A 17,791-nucleotide genomic window follows, 5' to 3' on the forward strand; every position below is an offset into this window, starting at 1 on the left:
TATCCATTCATCAGGGGGGAGCCTGGCTACAGTGAATGAAAAGAATACTGATGTCATTTATTTTATACTTTTAGTAATGCCACATACACACGATTGGAATTCTCATCGGAAAAAGCTCTGATGGTTTTCCCGACAGAATTCGGCTCAAGCTGTCTTGCCTACACACGGTCACATCAAATTCCGATTGTTTATAACGCGGTGACATAAAACATGTACGACGGGACTAGAAAAAGGAAGTTCAATAGCCAGTAGCCAATAGCTTCTATCTTGTAGTTGGATCTGAGCATGCGTGATTTTTGGCGTGTCGGAATTGCATACACACGATCGAAATTACCGATAGAAAGTTTTTCCGTCGGGAAAATTGAGAACATGCTATAAATTTTTGGCTGGCAGAAATTCGGACAGCTAAATTCCAATGGAGCATACACATGGTCGCATTTTCCGATGAAAAGCTCTCATCTGTCTTTTTCTGGCCGGAATTTCAATTGTGTGTACGTGGCATCAGAAGGAAAAGACGAGAAATAGTGGTGATGGTTTACCAGAACTGGCTATACACTGACAGATCTATTCCCAAGAACCAGTGGTGGGGTAATTTCTGCTTGTCCTAGAATGTTTAATTTGCATTGATCAGACCCATTTTCAGTATTGCTTTTGATCAGGGTCATTTAGCTAGTTTCTGTTGCCATTATGATTTAAAAAAACAAAGTCGATAATAAATGGCTTCAGCCGAACACTAACCATGAGAGAAAGAGAAAAGTTTGTGTTATCATTTACATTCTCTAAATAAATGGCCAATAATTCATTGGGGGATTGTAGCTCCACAGGACTGAGTGCAAAAGCCGGTAAACTTTAAACAAATAGGCTTTTATTTTCAGCAAGCAAATCAAAATAAGTCTTCTAGCAGCACACAAGCAAAAATATAAAATAAAGTCTGCTTATCTTCAGCACGAAGTAACGGTAAAAAGGCATCTACGGTTCGTGGATGGGTCTTTATTCCAAGGTTTTAACAGTCCATATTGATTATTTTAGCAGCCCCCAGCAAACTCACAGCTCTCCGAGACAGGTGTATTTACCAACTCCTCACCACCCCACCTAGCACTACTTTCTGTCTTTTAAGAGCTGTTTCCTGGAGGCTCTTAACCCTGTATGTGCTGGAATCACTGTAGTCAGGGGTGGAGGCTCTTTCCAACCCGAATATCGCTTCAGGGCCTCTCTTTATTAACACAGTCAGTCCTCTCCTGGTTAAAGCTATTCCTGACAATTCCTCATCCTGGTTAAAGCTATGCCCAGGAATTCCTCACCCATCCTGGGTGACCCCCTGAATACTACCACACTTTCCTTAAAGGGATCATAACCCAAATATTAGTGCTATATAGCACCCGTCCAGAACCCAACCTTGGCGTCCTGTGTATGTGTATATATATATATATATATATATATATATATATATATATATATATATATATATATATATATATATATATATATATATATATATATATAGGAATGGGTTTGTTTTCCTTAAGAATGTCTGCCAGTTTGCTGATCCCTTTGATTTCCCAGCTTTTGAGTGCAATATTTGGAAGGATAAATCTGGGGGTAGTGGGACTTTCACCGTGTGGTCAGAGGTATTACCAAATTTTAGGAAATATTTCCATGCCAATATGGAAGCTGAGATTGTAGGGCATACCAGTCTTTTGGGGATAATGCAGGTAAAGATATTGCGTCTAGAAATTCCTCAATCGATTCAGGAGCGGGCTGTGGGGTGCCCTCTTCCTGCTTTAGGTTATAAAAGGAGCTATAATAAACACTAAATTTGTCTGTCTGCCATTTCTTGAGGAATTAATCACCATTTCGGGGTTGAAAAAGGTGAGTTGGTTCCTGTTTAGCCGGTTTCTCTGTAATCGGTTGGGGAAGCAGTTTACAAGTTTTATTGCTATGGTGATAGTGATTTTCTTTCCAGGATTTCACCTGATTATGGTGTTGGTTCAGTAGGAGTTATCTAAGATCGAGTCTTGCCTGGTTGAGTTGCTCTAGTATGTGTGGTGCAGGATTTTGTTTATGGGACTGCTCTAGATTTTTTATAGATGTCAGTATGTCATTCAGCCGCTTCCTTGCTACAGAGCTTTGCTTCATTAATATTCCACAGTGAATTCCACAGTGTAAAGGGGTTACGGTAGACGGAGCATTGAGGTCTAAAAATGATTTTAAAGATTGTTGTATATTTTGTGTACATTACAGAAGAGACCTCAGCAAAATGTCGTTCCGCCACGTGTTTGCTCTTGTCTTCAATTTCCCCCTCCCACCGTGATTGACACAGCGGCATGATCTGACCATGTGATATTACCAATTTCAGATGAGAACACATTTTGTAAAAGAAACGTATCAGTCAGAAATAAATCTATATGCGTGGAAAAAAGATGTAGTCCTTTTTGTTCCCTTAAAACATGTTATACAGCACAGTGCTTGTGTTGTGTCATTTAGTTCCCTGTAACACCTAAAATACCTGGCAGATCCTGCCTGGCTATGCCCTCCCCTCTGCAAACTGACCACGGTTTATCATGACTGACTGCTATGTGTCTCCTCTGTCCTCCTCCCCCTCCCCTCCCCTCCTGTCTGCTCGCACCAGCGCCCCCCCCCCCCCCCTCCCCCGTCTGGACTCTGTGCAGGATAATGAAAATTCCTCCACCCCAAACTTGCTCATCCAAAAAAAATAATATCCATAGAAATCCATGCGCCCTGCCCCCTGCATGTAGATTAGTGGGTGGGGCGCCCATGTGCCCCTAATGGACCTGCCCCCACTGGTCTACACTAAGATACAAGTCAGATATTTGTCAACCCCTGCAACAAAAAAAAATATAATTTTGGTAAGATACTCCGAATAAAAAATAACTTCTAAAAGGGATGGAGCCCTGATTCTGCAGCAGCTGGTTGATAATTATGAAACCACTCCCATTAGACTCAACAAAAGTAGATTTATGGTTTTAAGGATAGCTTTAATCGACCTCCTACTGCTATATATATACGGATACCTGCAGATACAACATTACGTACTTTCTATAACCCCTACTTTACAATTTTCTAAACAACCTTATTTGAAAGAATGATAGTTGAGGGCCCTTCTCAGAAAGCATTAATATTGGATATTCACAAATATCTGAATACCCCATCCAAACTTTGGGGAAACATACCTATATCTTAAGTGAGGGGAAGTTCTGGGGAGGAACTCACATTAGAATCCTGGCACGTTTGCTGGTCCTAGGCAGATAAGAGCTTTATTTGCACGCCTTACAGAGAAAATTCATAAAATATATTGTATTTTTGATATTTCACCCCAGAATTCCATCACACTATTCATCCTGAAGTCGACTATCGCTGATTTCATCCATATCCCTCATCCATATATGTTGGCGCTGCCCACAAATTTAACCTATTAGAAATCAGTTGTTCATCAATTATGGCAAATCTTATTTGAGTCCACATTCCCTTTCATTCATAAACTATTTTAGTTGGGCCTGCCACCTACAAACTTGTCAAAACATAAAAAAATTGCAGCGCTAAATAATGTGAAATACTTGTGACAATACACACCAGACAAATATAAAAAAAAATAAAAAATTTGTGAAAAAAAATGTGTGAGAGTAAACTCCCTCAAAACAGTGAGCCACAACAATAGTAGTGAAACAAATAAATATTGATAAAAAGCAAATGAATATCAAATCCAAAATGCATAACATTAAAAAAAAATACTCGGTGCAGTTCATAAAAATTTGCAGAGAATGGGCAATGCTATGCACATAAAAAAATCCTCATGAGAGGGGGGCGTGGCCTGTTGCGGACCGGGATGGCTGCCTGAGTTCCGAGCTTCGCTCCACGGCCTGGATACCGGCAACACACAGCGACGTTCCTCTCCCCAGCTCCTACCATCAGAGCGGGGAAGGAGCAGGGACAAACGGGGCATGTCGAAACAGCGGTATAATCCGCCCAAACCCCGCCGCTTAACGGATTTTTATCCGACTGCGGCCGCCGCTATGCAGAGGCCCCAAGATGGCGCCGAATCTCACAACCCGCCGCACGCTGTCTCCGCAGCTTCGCTGGGCCACCACACAGCACTGCATACAGCACAGGAAGACGCTCCGGATGCTTTCAGAGACACCATGGACACTCTCCCTCCTCCGGTGGATTCCCCAGGAGACCTCATAGCTGACAGAGGTAAGAGACTGGCTACCTCCCCAGCACACTCCCCAAATAAAGCTCCACATGCCAAAAAGCAGCTTTGGTCTGCAGTTGTGGCCGGGACTCATGGTTCTCACACTACCCCCTCTCTGGCTGCCATGCCTGCCTCAGATAGTACAGTATCTGAAACCACACTGAAAAACATGCTACTTACTTTGCAGCAAGACCTACACAGGGAACTACAGATCTCCATTTCCCAGATGCATGATCGCATTGATTGCATTGAGGAACGCACTGACGCTCTTGAAGAAATTCTTCAAGATTACTCTAAAGCACACAACGAAATGCTAGATGTGCAAGACCATCATACGGAAGAACTCCGACATATAAAAATGAAATTGGCCGATTTGGAAGACCGTTCCAGACGAAATAATATCAAATTTAGAGGCATTCCCGAATCGGTCATGTCAAGCGACCTGACCCCATATTTGCAGCAACTCATATCGTCCTTACTTCCTCACCTGACCGCACGAGACATGCTCATAGATCGTGCCCATAGAATTGCAAAACCCTCACGTCTCCCAGATGACATCCCCAGAGATGTTCTGGGCCGTATACATTTCTTCCAGGTCAAGGAACAAATACTTTCCTCCGCACGAAACCTGGAGACCCTACCAGCCCCCTACGCTTCCATTAAGCTCTTCACTGACCTGTCGCCGGCCACAATGGAGATGCGCAGGGCCTTCTCCCCGGTAACCTCTATCCTCCAGCAGAAAAACATAACATACAAATGGGGCTTCCCTACCAAACTACTGGTCACCCACCAACAGAAAATTGTTCCAATCCTCACCCCGAAGGATGGATATAAAAAATTAACCAATTGGGGCTTCCTCCCTCTTCCCCCGAGAGACACGGGTCAATCTAACTCCTCTGGCTCAACATCTGAACCCTCCAGATGTACCGCGACCAAACTGGTGGAAAAAACCTGACTGTGCTAATACCCCAGTTCCCCCAGAGCTACCATATCCAGCCTGGGCGGTATACCTTTTGTTTCTTTCCTCCAACCCCCAGGTTATTAGTGTGCTGCGCACACACTCTTTGTGACACTTATCACTGTTATATATTGTTATATCTTGTTATATACCAGTTCATTAACGTTTTTCCTTTTTTTTGTGTTGTTTTTGCTTTTTCAACCTCTCTCTACTCTTAGCTTGTTATTCATCGGTTGGTGTGATCTCTCTCTGCCTGCTTGCATCTCCCTCGCAAAACACTTATCATGTCCCTCATGATCACCTCACTAAATGTTAAAGGCCTCAATTCTCCCTTTAAACGCAACCTATTATGGAAAGAAGCACTGGGCCATCATGCAGATATCCTTTGCGTCCAAGAGACACATTTCTCTAAATTTAAGCCACCCCAGTGTAGCAACAAGAAATACCCCCACTGCTTCTTCGCTAACGCCCCAAAAAAGAAGAGGGGAGTTATGATCGCTGTGAACGCTAACGTTAAATTTGCGCTACACCACTGTGAATGCGATGAGGATGGCAGGTTCATCATCCTCTCAGCCACCTTTGAGGGCCGCCCACTCACCCTGGTCAATATCTATGTCCCTAATGGCGCCCAAAATAAGTTTTACTCCACCCTCTTCGCCAAAATAGCACCCTATAGATCTTCACCTCTGATAATTTGCGGAGACTTTAATGAAATTATTGACCACACGCTGGATACCACTAGTCCCTCAAGATGCAGGCCCTCAGCATTGGCTTCTCTCCTCCAGCGTGAGGACTTATATGACGCTTGGAGATGCATGCATGATTTAGAGAGAGATTACACCTTCTTTTCTCCTCCCCACCAGTCTTAAGCCGCATACACACAGGCGGACTGTATGGCCAACTTAGTCCGTCAGACAATCCGACGGACAGTCCGTCCTACTATCGAATGAACGGACTTGACCACACTTTATGAACAAACAGTCCGCTGAAAGCTTGCGCGATGACGTGTACAGCAGGTACGACGGGACTAGAAATAAGACGTCCAATACACAGCAATGCAACCTTCCGCCGTGTAAATACTTTCTGAGCATGCGCCATACTTAGTCCGTCCAACTAGCCTACTCACGAGCGGATTGCCCGCTGAAACCAAAGTTGGACGGACAATATTACGGAAATTCCGAAATACTTAGTCCGCCAGACTGCACGCTGAAAAAGTCCGCTGAAGCCCACACACGAGCGGACTGTCCGCTGAAATGTGTTTCGGCGGACTAAGTTGGACAAACAGTCCGCCCGTGTGTACGCGGCTTTACTCTCGTATTGACTTATTTGTCACAGACAAACATTTACTCCAGTCTATTGAAACCTCCCACATAGGCACAATATCGTGGTCTGACCACGCTCCGGTCACAATTAAATTGGCTTCCCCATCTCAAACGCCAAGGCATACGGTCTGGAGGCTTAACACCTCCCTCCTTAATGATCCCAATTTTGAAACCGCAATACGATCCGAGATTGAGACTTATTTCCGACAAAATGTCAACTCTGTGTCTGATCATTCCATTGTATGGAACGCACATAAGGCTTGCCTACGAGGTCTTTTTATTAAACTTGGATCCCAGGCAAAGAAAAAACACTTACGCATGACAGAAACCCTATTGACTAAAATCAGATCACTAGAATCCACCAATAAGAAATCCCCCTCGAAGGTCGTCTCCTCAGAACTTAAAACCCTCCGGCTCCAGCTCAGTGACCACCTTCGTAAAAACTTTGATTACTACATTAAAAGAATGCAACTGCTGACCTACTCAGCAGCCAATAAACCAGGGGCCTATATGGCTAGACAATTTAAGAAGCAACTAGCTAACAAAAAAATCACACACCTCACTAACTCCCAGGGTAAACGCATGACTAACCTGCTCAATATTGCAAATGAATTTGGAAATTTTTATACGAAACTGTACAACCTGTCAGGATCAGATCCACTTCCACCCCCTTCCCAACAAGACATTGCCAATTTCTTATCTTCCATCTCCCTCCCTTCCCTCTCCCCGACACAACTTGAACAATTGGAAATTCCTTTTACGCACTCCGAGATCCACAAATTAATTCAAAACCTTCCTCTGCATAAAGCTCCAGGCCCCGACGGACTACCTAGCGAATACTACAAGCGATTTTCCCAACTGTTAGTCCCCCATTTATGTGACATGTACAATCAGTTCGCCACCACCGGAGTACTGCCGAAGGAATCCCTTGATGCCCTAGTAGTTACCATCCCTAAACCAGGTAAACCCCCAGACAATCCAGCCAACTACCGCCCTATCTCCCTCCTAAACACAGACACAAAACTGTACGCTAAACTACTCGCACAACGACTGTCTTCTGTCATTCCCCAACTTATACACCCTGACCAAGTCGGATTTGTGCCCGGCAGACAAACGTCCGACGGTACTAGAAGATTTATCGACCTAATCCAGTGGACGGAACATACTGGAACGCCTTCTCTGCTTCTAGCATTGGATGCAGAGAAGGCGTTCGACAGAGTGTATTGGCCCTATATGGAGGCAGTCCTCCACAAATTTGGAGTGTCTGGCACGTTTCATAAAGCCATAATGGGCTTGTACTCCCACCCATCAGCACGTATCTGGACCTCGGGAGTAGTCTCCCAACCTTTCCAAATCACCAATGGAACCAGACAAGGGTGCCCGCCATCCCCACTGATTTTCGCCCTAGTGATGGAGCCTTTAGCACAGACGATAAGATCGGATCCAAAGATCTCTGGAATAAAAATCGGAGATGTTGATCACAAAATTGGCCTCTACGCCGATGATGTGATTATAGCCCTGACTGACCCCCTTTCCTCGCTTCCAGCTGTACACACAGTCTTGGAACAGTTTAGCAGAATATCCATGTATAAACTGAACCATAGTAAATCCCTCATGCTGAACCTTGGTCTAGACCCGCAAACATCAAAATCAGTTCCCTCTACCTTCCCCTTTGCCTGGCCCCCGAACTCCTTTCTTCCCTACTTGGGAATTCATTTGACATCCCCTAGCCGAATGCTGATTAGAACCAATCTCGAAGACCTTGTGGGCAAACTTACTAACCTAATTAAGGACCTGAGCCGAATTCCGGCCTCTTGGGCTGGAAGGATAGCTCAGGCTAAAATGTATCTGCTCCCGCATGTCCTATACTTTTTTCGAACCATACCCCTCCCACTGATGCAACACCATCTCAATAAACTTCAGGGGCTTATTAACGATTTCATCTGGCAGCAGAAACGTCCTAGAGTGAAGAAGTCTATAGTGCTGACTCCGGTTTCCTCTGGAGGACTAAGAGCACCAAATGTCCAGGCTTACTACCGAGCCTCCATTCTAGACCAACTGAAAACTTGGTGGTCGGACAATCGTCATTCAAATTGGAAACAGATCGAATCCACCATACTGTGCACGAACCCTAAACTTCTACTAGCAGCCACCTGGCTTAAGCTCCCTCCCCAGCATTACCCACTCGACACCATCACGGCCTCAAAAAAAACATGGACAGCATTAATACAGTCGACGGGTGGGATCTCGGTGGAGACCTTGGCTAAACTACCCACTGATGCGCTCCAGCTTATCTCCCCAGATCTACCCCTTTCAGAATGGACCAAACGAGGCCTCACTAACCTTGGTTCGCTCCTTGCGGGATCGACCCTGAAACCTTTTACGCGTCTCGTGGAGCAATACGAACTGCCCAAACAAACCTTCTTCCTCTACCTAAGGATCAGATCCATGCTCTCCAAAATACGACACTCAACCTCGGACTGTCTTTCACTCCACTTACTTACACACTATAATCTTGAAACTCCCAAATGCAAAGGGATCTCCGTGATATACAAGCTCCTTACCGTGCCTCACTCGGATCTTCTCTCCCCCAGCATACAATATCGGTCTCCTCTAACAGATCAGCCATCGACGCAGCTACAATGGCAAAAAGCCCTCTTACTACCACTACGATTATCCCACTGCATTACTCACTGGGAATCCACGCAGAAGCTATTTCATAAATGGTATTTCACCCCAGAAAGACTGGCTAAAATATACTTAAACACCTCGCCCAAGTGTTGGAGGAACTGCGACAAAATAGGTTCCCTGCTACATATTTGGTGGGAATGCCCTTTGTTGAGAAGCTACTCGGACAAAGTTAAGAGCCTCATCCTTTCAATTTCTGGAGTAACCCTTCCTTTATCCCCACTGGACCTACTATTGGGACTTAACATCCCTAGTTGGCCTAACCATCTCTGTACTCCGATTACCCATATACTTATTGCAGCTAGACTTGCAATTGCAAGAAGATGGAAAACAGCCCTCCCCCCCCCCCCCCCCCCACTGGAAGAAGTCATTCAAATTCTTAACCAGAACTTTCAGATGGAATATTATTTCGCTAAAGCTAACCACTCCACAAGTCGTTTTCACAGATCTTGGGAGCTCTGGATTACAAACCCTAGAAGCGCACCTCTACTATGCTCATCCACATTGATCATCTCCCATATACGACTCATATGCTCTTTTACAAATAGCAATCACTGACTAACTTTAGTTACATGTATAACTATGCCCCTATGCCTTTCTTCCCCCCCCTTCCCCCTTTTTCTTTTCTTTTTTTAAGCGTTTGAATATCTTACCTTTATTATCATCTCTGTCTATATAATCACGCCGGGTTATGCCCATTTGGTGATGTCTATGTCTTCCTATTTCAAAAAATTCAATAAATGTTTAAGTTTAAAAAAAAAAAAAAAAGATAAAAAAATCCTCATGAGAGGTCAAGACACTACAACATCAATGAATCAGTCCTTCATGTAAACCCATCCAATTCTTATACAGGGGACTTCAAATATGTGCAGTAGTATGGAAATGTGATACTTGACGTCCAAATTCCACCAACAGCAAACTCCTAAGAAGATAGCAGGTGCACTTATAGAACAATAATGGGTACTCTTACCCTAAGGTGTGGACCCACACACTGCAATGGTGGGTCAATCGTGCAGTCCTCCAAAAGGAACAATCGAACTCCCGACTCTCGATCAAGATATCCAATACAGGTTGTCTATGTCTCGAGCTCCCCGAAAGTGCAATCATGAAGGTAGGTATAATGACAAGAAAATAGAAAAAAATGCCTCCACATAGAGTAGATCACTCCAGTACAAAAAATTCATTTAAAAATGTTAAATTATAAAAAACATAATTCATGAAGGTACAAGCCATCAAGAGAAATTATGCATAGGCAGAATAATAGATAAAAAGCGTGGTATATCTGTCCGACAGGCTATGTACCCGACATGTTTCCCACCATAGTGCATCAACTGGGGCATAAACTGATGCACGATTGACCCACCATTACGGTGTGTGGGTCCACACCTTAGGGTAAGAGTACCCATTATTGTTCTATGATAGCACCTGCTATCTTCTTAGAAGTTTGCTGTTGGTGGAATTTGGACGTCAAGTATCACATTTCCATACTACCGCATATATTTGAAGTCCGCTGTATAAGAATTGGATGGGGTTACATGAAGGACTGATTCATTGATGTTGTAGTGTCTTGACCTCTCATGAGGATTTTTTATGTGCGTATCATTTCCCCATTCTCTGCGATTTTTTTTTTTTTTTATGAACTGCACAGAGTATTTTTTTATGATTTAATGTTATGCATTTTGGATTTGATATTCATTTGCTTTTTATCAATATTTATTAGTTTCACTACTATTGTTGTGGCTCACTGTTTTCAGTGAGTTTACTCTCACACACTTTTTTATTTTTTTTTCACAATTTTTTTTTTTTTTGTTGATATTTGTCTGGTGTGTATTGTCACAAGTATTTCACATTATTTAGCGCTGCAATTTTGTTTTTTATGTTTTCACAATTCATCATTCTCGTTGCTGGCTGCTAGACTTTTTACGTTATTCTGGTAACGCAATTATATTTTTATTTTTTTAAACTTGTCAAAACAGCAAAAAAAAAAACCTCCTGAGGCACGCCCTTACTGCTGCCATCTGTTTAATTCCGCTTAACTGGAAAAAGAAAGATCCCCCTTCCCAGGCTGCTCTTTACAGAAGAATTAGGGATATGGAACTTGTTGGAAATTATTATTATTATTATTCACGATTTATATAGCGCCAACAGTTTACGCAGCGCTTTACAATGTCTCACAGCTCCGCTAAATGACATTATAGACAGGCACAACAAAGTTTGGGAACTGTAGCATCTGGATGATGGTCTATCTTAATGGCTTGGTTGACTTCCGATTTAGAAGGTTATATACTCTGTTGCAGGCCTGGCGTGCGGTGCCCATCAGATTTCCCCCCATTTTGTTGTCTTTCCCTCTCTTGAATGTTTCTATTATTCTTTTTCTTTATCCACGTTCTGTGCTTTTTCTCCGCCCACCCTTTCCTATCCCTCTCGAGCTCATGCTGCTTGGTATACATAGTTATACCTAATGTTATTTATTTTACAATGTCTATATGGAAGCCTTTTCCTGAAGTATGTTAGTTACCTGCTTTGCCTGACATGTTAACACTACTGCCACCTTTCTTACTACAGTGCTGGGTTTTTTGTATATGCTCCTACATTCTATTTGACTATGAAAGAATGTGAGCTTTTGGTATTTTGACCTGTGTTCATCTCTCTCAAGCCTTGTCGCTAGTGTACTATGCATGTGGATTCATACTATATATTATATTGACAAAAGTTCAATAAAATGTGTTATTAATAAACAAACAAGAAAAACATTTAGATAAGATCAGGATATGACTGTCTTTACTGTCTTTATATTGTGCCTCATTTAATTACAGGAATGCAAATTCCGAATCCTGAAGTGACTTCCAGATCTACTCAAGCAGCTCTTCCTCGTTATGGTCACAGTTTGCTTGAAGAAGCTCGAGCAGAGACAAGAAACCTGTATGTAACTTTAATATTCTTGAACAGAATACCTTTTTATATGAAGGGGAAGGATACAATATTTGCTTTAAACCTATAAACCTTGAGGGCCAGTTCACATCACATGCAGTCCAGTGCGTTTTTTTTCTGCATCAAAAACGCATGGAAAGTAGATTACATGGTTTTCCTATTCCAATAGTTCACAACAGTGCTTGCAGTTCCAAAAAAAAAAAAGTAGCATACGCTGCGTTTTCCCTGCACTGGACTGTATATGTATATATGTGATCCTGCACAGGAGGGCCACCTTGTAGTAGTAAATCTGCTATAGGGCCTTCCGGAAGTGGTTAAATAGACTTTTGCTTGCTTCAGAACTGCATCAAAATAGTTGAAATACAAAGGAACTGTGAGCTATATTCACGAAACATTGCATGCAATATTTGGATCACGTGACGCAATTGATCAAAATATCACATTTGAAAAAGTGAATTAACTATCAGTTTATTCAGTATTTACAGCAGAAATAACAAACGCATGGTAAATACCGCATAAACTGATATGAACCACTTCAGGACTGCCGAACGCCGATATACGTCCTAACTTTGAAGAGGAATATCGTCGTTATTGCAGCAGCTAGCTGCCATAACCCTGGTATCCTCTTCTTCGTCTGGTTTCCAATAATATCGGTCTCTGCGGCGGGTTCCCGGCAAGATCACTTTTATCGGCAGCGAGAGAAGGCGCCCCTCCCTCCACGTTTCGATGCCCTCTGCCACTTAACTGAACCATCGGCAGCAGCGGAGGCGATCGGATCCTCTTCCTTGCTGGGTATGGAGACGAGTGAGGGGAAGATGGCCCCCGCCCATCTTCATACCATTGCAGGGTGACGTTGTATTGCTCTTTAGTGTATATATGAGATCTGAGATCTTTTTTGACCCCAGATCTCATATTTAAGAGGTCTTGTCATGCTTTTTTTTCTATTACAACGGAGTTTACATTCCTTGTAATAGGAATAAAAGTGACACATATTTTTTTTTATTTTTTTTTAAAGAACAGTGTAAAAATAAAAGGTAAAATAAATAAGAAAAAAAAAAAAAAAATTAAATGCGCCTCCTCCCGCCGAGCTCGCTTGCAGAAGCAAGCGCATACATGAGTAGTGCCGCATATGAAAACGGTGTTCAAACCACTCATGTGAGGTACCACCGCGATCGGTAGAGCGAGAGCAATAATTATAGCTCTAGAACTTCTCTGTAACTCAAAACATGCAACCTGGTAGAATTATTTTAAACATTGCCTATGGAGATTTTTAAGGGTAAAAGTTTGTCGCCATTCCAAGAGCGGGCGCAATTTTGAAGCGTGACATGTTGGGTATCAATTTACTCGGAGTAACATTATCTTTCACAAAAGAAAAAAAAATGGGCTAACTTTACTGCTGCCTTATTTTTTAATTCAAAAAAGTATATTTTTTCCATAAAAGTGCGCTTGTAAGACCGCTGTGCAAATACAGTGTGACAGCAAGTATTGCAACGACCACCACTTTATTCTCTAGGTTGTTAGAAAAAATGTATAGGGGTTCTAAGTAATTTTCCAGCAAAAAAAAAAAATGTTTTTAAAGGGATTGTAAAGTCATTTTTTTTTATTTATTTTTTTTAAATAACAAACATGTTATACTTACCTCCACTGTGCAGCTCGTTTTGCACAGAGTGGCCCCGAACCTGCTCTTCTGGGGTCCCTCAGCGGCTGTCTCGGCTTCCTCCCGCAGGTGCTTCTCACGTTCATGCGAGCTCCCTCACATGGTGATACAGTGATACCCCGTGATACAGCCGGCAGCTATAGCCGCTCGCTGTATCACACGGCCCCGCCCCCCGGCGCTCCACGTCAGTGGATGTGATTGACAGCAGTGCGAGCCAATGGCTGCGCTGCTTTCCATCCATCCACTCCAGCCAATCAGCGGCCAGGCTGAACAGTGGAAAGGATGTCAGGGGACGAGCGCGGGACTTTCGAGGGGTGAGGTAAAAGGGGGCACTGGGGGCGCAGGCACTGTCAGATGTTTCTTCACCTTAATGCATAGAATGCATTAAGGTGAAAAAACATTTACCTTTACAACCCCTTTAACTTGTAAATAATACATCTCAAAAAGAGGCTCAGTCCTTAAGTGGTTAAAATCAATTCACACAAAAATTAAATGAATACATACATTAGTTAAATAAATTGTGATCTAGCCAAGTGCTATTTAATAAATGTATGAAAGTAATAGAGTTGGTTTTAGCCACCTTCTGTCCACGCACAGTAAATACACTGCGAGTGTATGGCAGGTAAGCGGATTCTTCCAGGTTTACAAACGCACAGAACTCTGTGTACAGAGAACAGCTATCTGGCTTTTTCTTCTTCCTGAAAAGCTGGAAGAATAAACAGCCATATCAGTAAGTAAAAGCAGCCCACATTACATTTTGTTAGACACACGGGTAACCCATTGATTGACCCTTAATGTTAACCCCTTCCCAGCCGCTGCCTTTAGTACAGTGTATAATATTCAGTTTTAGGGTCAATTAATTGAATGAATTCAATGAGGCTTACATTCTATTGCTCATTAGCCATGCAAAACACTTACTAGGGTCAGTGCTGATGGAAGCAAATCAACCTCACTCTATATGCTTGGAATGTCAATGAAAACTCTCACACAAGTCTGGGAAGAACAAGGAGACTCCAATGCAATATGGGGTTGATTTACTAAGACTGAAGAGTGCAAAATCTGGTGCAGCTCTGCATAGAAACAAGTTTCCAGTTTTGTTTTTTTTGTCAAAGCTTAAAGGATCATTTCACCTTTGGGAACATGTTACATGTTCCATCCATTTTTAGGGTATAACATGTTCCCATTGCTACAGCCATTCCTTGCTGCTCTTTCCCTGTGACAGCAATATGGGGAGAAGTTCCCTTTACTAGCTGTCACTTTTTCACAAATGACACGTTTGAATGTCATTCATTCACAGAGCTCTCTGTATGAAACTACAAGTACCAACATCCTTTGCGGCTGTCGGCTTGTAGTTCTCAATGAACTACCACAGCACTGTTGAACACTGGGGTAGTTAATTGAGTCTTCCTGTCAATGTAAAAACTGTATGGTCGTACAATGTATGGGGCAGACAGCTCACACTGACAGTCTGCAGGAGACCTGCATGGCATGATGCCAAGCTCCTATAAATATAAAATAGTAAACGCACATTTTTTTCTTTTTAAATTATTTTTTATACATTTTTCATAGAAAATATATTACATGACATTACATTTCTTTCGCTTCAACAAATGTAGTGCTCCTTGAGTTTGCATACCACAGACCTTTTAAAATCCCCCCTAGTATACAGATAACTCCCAAATTCTCTCCAACCAGGCACAGGAGAAAAAATAAATTCAACAACACACACACGCACACACACACACACACAACCCTTACAACCAATGTTTAGCTGCCAAAAAATGGGCATTTATCATCGTTTTTAAAAAGTGAACTTTTTCTTAAATTGGACAAGCTGAAGTTAGAAGCTGATTGGCTACCATGCACAGTGTCACCAGATTTTGCCTTCTACAGTGTTAGTTAATCAACCCCACTGAATCCCTAATGAGATTTTAACCCAGGACCTTAGTATTATAAGACTGGAATTGTATTCACTGTGCTACATTACTGTAATCTTCTATTTTATAGTGAAAATGTGATAGAGTCACAGCGGAGTCACATTGATGAGCTGGTGCATACTACAGAGATTCTCAAGGATGAGCTGCAGAGAAAGGAGAAGGAGTATGAGGAAACCTTCCTCCAGCTTAGAGAGCAACAAACCACAGGCCAAAGGTATGGTATTAACATATCCTTAAACATTACAGTTTGTGTATTATTGAAATATCCTGTCCATAGGAAGCTGACATGTTTAGAAGGGTGGGGGGTCCGGGCACGGAGACCCACACCTTGCACAGCTAGATCCCCTTGGGGATGCTGGGTGCCAAAGGGGTTTCTCCGGGAGCGCCCTACCCTTGTCAGACCTTTTAGTAATCTTTGGTTTCCTGTCGCCCATCGTTCCCTGGACTACGACTCTGAGTAATGCTTCAGGCAAGGTTGACAGTTCTAGAGATTTTCAGTTGTTTGCTGATGTCCTCGAAGGGCCCCTTGCCTCATTTCTTTAAGTATTTGTTAACTCCCATGGACTTCATCTTGGAATCTCCCTGTTTCTTATCCTGTAAGAACAAATACCTCTCCTGTTGTACCAATGTTCAGAATACATATGTATGTTTTTCTTTACAATAAACTTTTGTAATAAAAAAGTTAACCACCGTGAAAAAAATAAAAATATTTTTTTTTGCATGCATAAAGCCACAGGGTTGGAAAGGTATACCTACACTACAGTATAAAAAGTGTTACAATAGGGTAGGACTGATTCTTAAGTCCTCTGTATAGCAGCATCGCAGTATCTCCAATGTGTTATTGTCTTTTGTAATAAAGCTAACAAAGCTTGATCTAGGCGCACACCCAGACACTAGTATTGGGCCGGGTTCACCCCTATGGGAATTGGATGTGAATTTCTCTGCATCCAATTGGCATGACAGGAGTATGTGATCTGCTCTCTATGGAGCAGGTACACACATCTCCATGGCAGCTGTGAAGCGGCTGGCACAGGAGTTCTGTGCGTCTTTGGCTCCCTTTTAGGGCCAAATTCAGGCCAAATTTGGCCCTGATTTATCCTTGAAACAGAGAAGAAGCACTCAATGGACCCCTGCTGTGAGCCTTATCCATCGGAGGTGTGAACCAGCCTTAAAGAGCATTTGCCAGGATAATTTTTCTCTTTCCCATTCAATTCTACCAACATCACTGGAGGCCAGAACTTTTGCTACTTCTGAAGCATCCTCTTGTACAGAAGCTTACTTCTGTAGTATCATGTGCTACAAAGGCTTTTCCAACAAACTACCATTGCTTCTGAGCATCGGGCAGCGTTGGGAGCAGCTAACAGCCATCTTTTTAGGTTCTTTTTAAATGAAACTGATAAAATGAGTGATAACCTGTTGCAAGTGTAGCAGTGCAGTTAGCAGGAAACACAGGAGACCTATCATTGTTCTATGCACAGTCATCTTAATTAATAGTTTGTTTTTTTCCTATAAAAATGCATTAGTATAGTAGGATAGGAATCTTTGAAAAAACACATATTCTACTTCAGTTTATTTGTAGTAGGGTTTTATATGTTATGTATAGAGAAGTTTGAAATTGTGAATACAAAATGCAATCCATTATGATAATTGTTCAATTAAACGTTCATGCCCACCTGCTTCATTATGATTCATAACATTGCTCATACATTAGTAAAACAAGATTTTTTTTCTTTTCTTGACCTTCTCAGCTAGTACATGCAATGCAGTATTGGCCATGCAGGGTTAAGTTGAAATTACTGCTTAGGTATCTGATTAATAAAGTGAATCTTATACGGTACTTTGTTTTCCCTCTGAAAAGGTTTTTGTACTTCTTAGTATTAGAATTGTTTTAATTTGTGTCGTGTATCATCTGCATACCGCTTTCTTATACAGTGTTCATGCATCAATGAAGTCAGTCTATTACGCATCTTTTCTGCATCTGTCTATGGCAGTTTAAAATACTGAAAGAAATATTCATTCCTATTTTGTTACTACTTGATTCTGTTGATAATGGCACTGAGCAAAAAATAAGATTTTAAACTAGATTTT

At 42.2% G+C, this 17,791-nt stretch overlaps 1 protein-coding gene across 3 annotated transcripts in view; it reads left to right on the forward strand.

Annotated features, from left to right (window-relative positions):
* Positions 1 to 17,791, forward strand: part of RPGRIP1L (RPGRIP1 like) — a 386,112-nt gene that overhangs the window by 68,283 nt on the left and 300,038 nt on the right. For all 3 annotated transcript variants that reach the window (XM_077458160.1, XM_077458169.1, XM_077458179.1), the window contains exons 5-6: positions 11,995 to 12,100; positions 15,774 to 15,917. In XM_077458160.1, the coding sequence (XP_077314286.1) occupies positions 11,995 to 12,100; positions 15,774 to 15,917 (250 nt within the window). The remainder of the gene's footprint in view (positions 1 to 11,994; positions 12,101 to 15,773; positions 15,918 to 17,791) is intronic.

This window comes from Lithobates pipiens, unplaced genomic scaffold, assembly GCF_037356315.1.
Source record: "Lithobates pipiens isolate NorthernLeopardFrog02 unplaced genomic scaffold, aLitPip1_a1.2 Scaffold_10, whole genome shotgun sequence".
Lineage (NCBI taxonomy): Eukaryota > Metazoa > Chordata > Amphibia > Anura > Ranidae > Lithobates > Lithobates pipiens.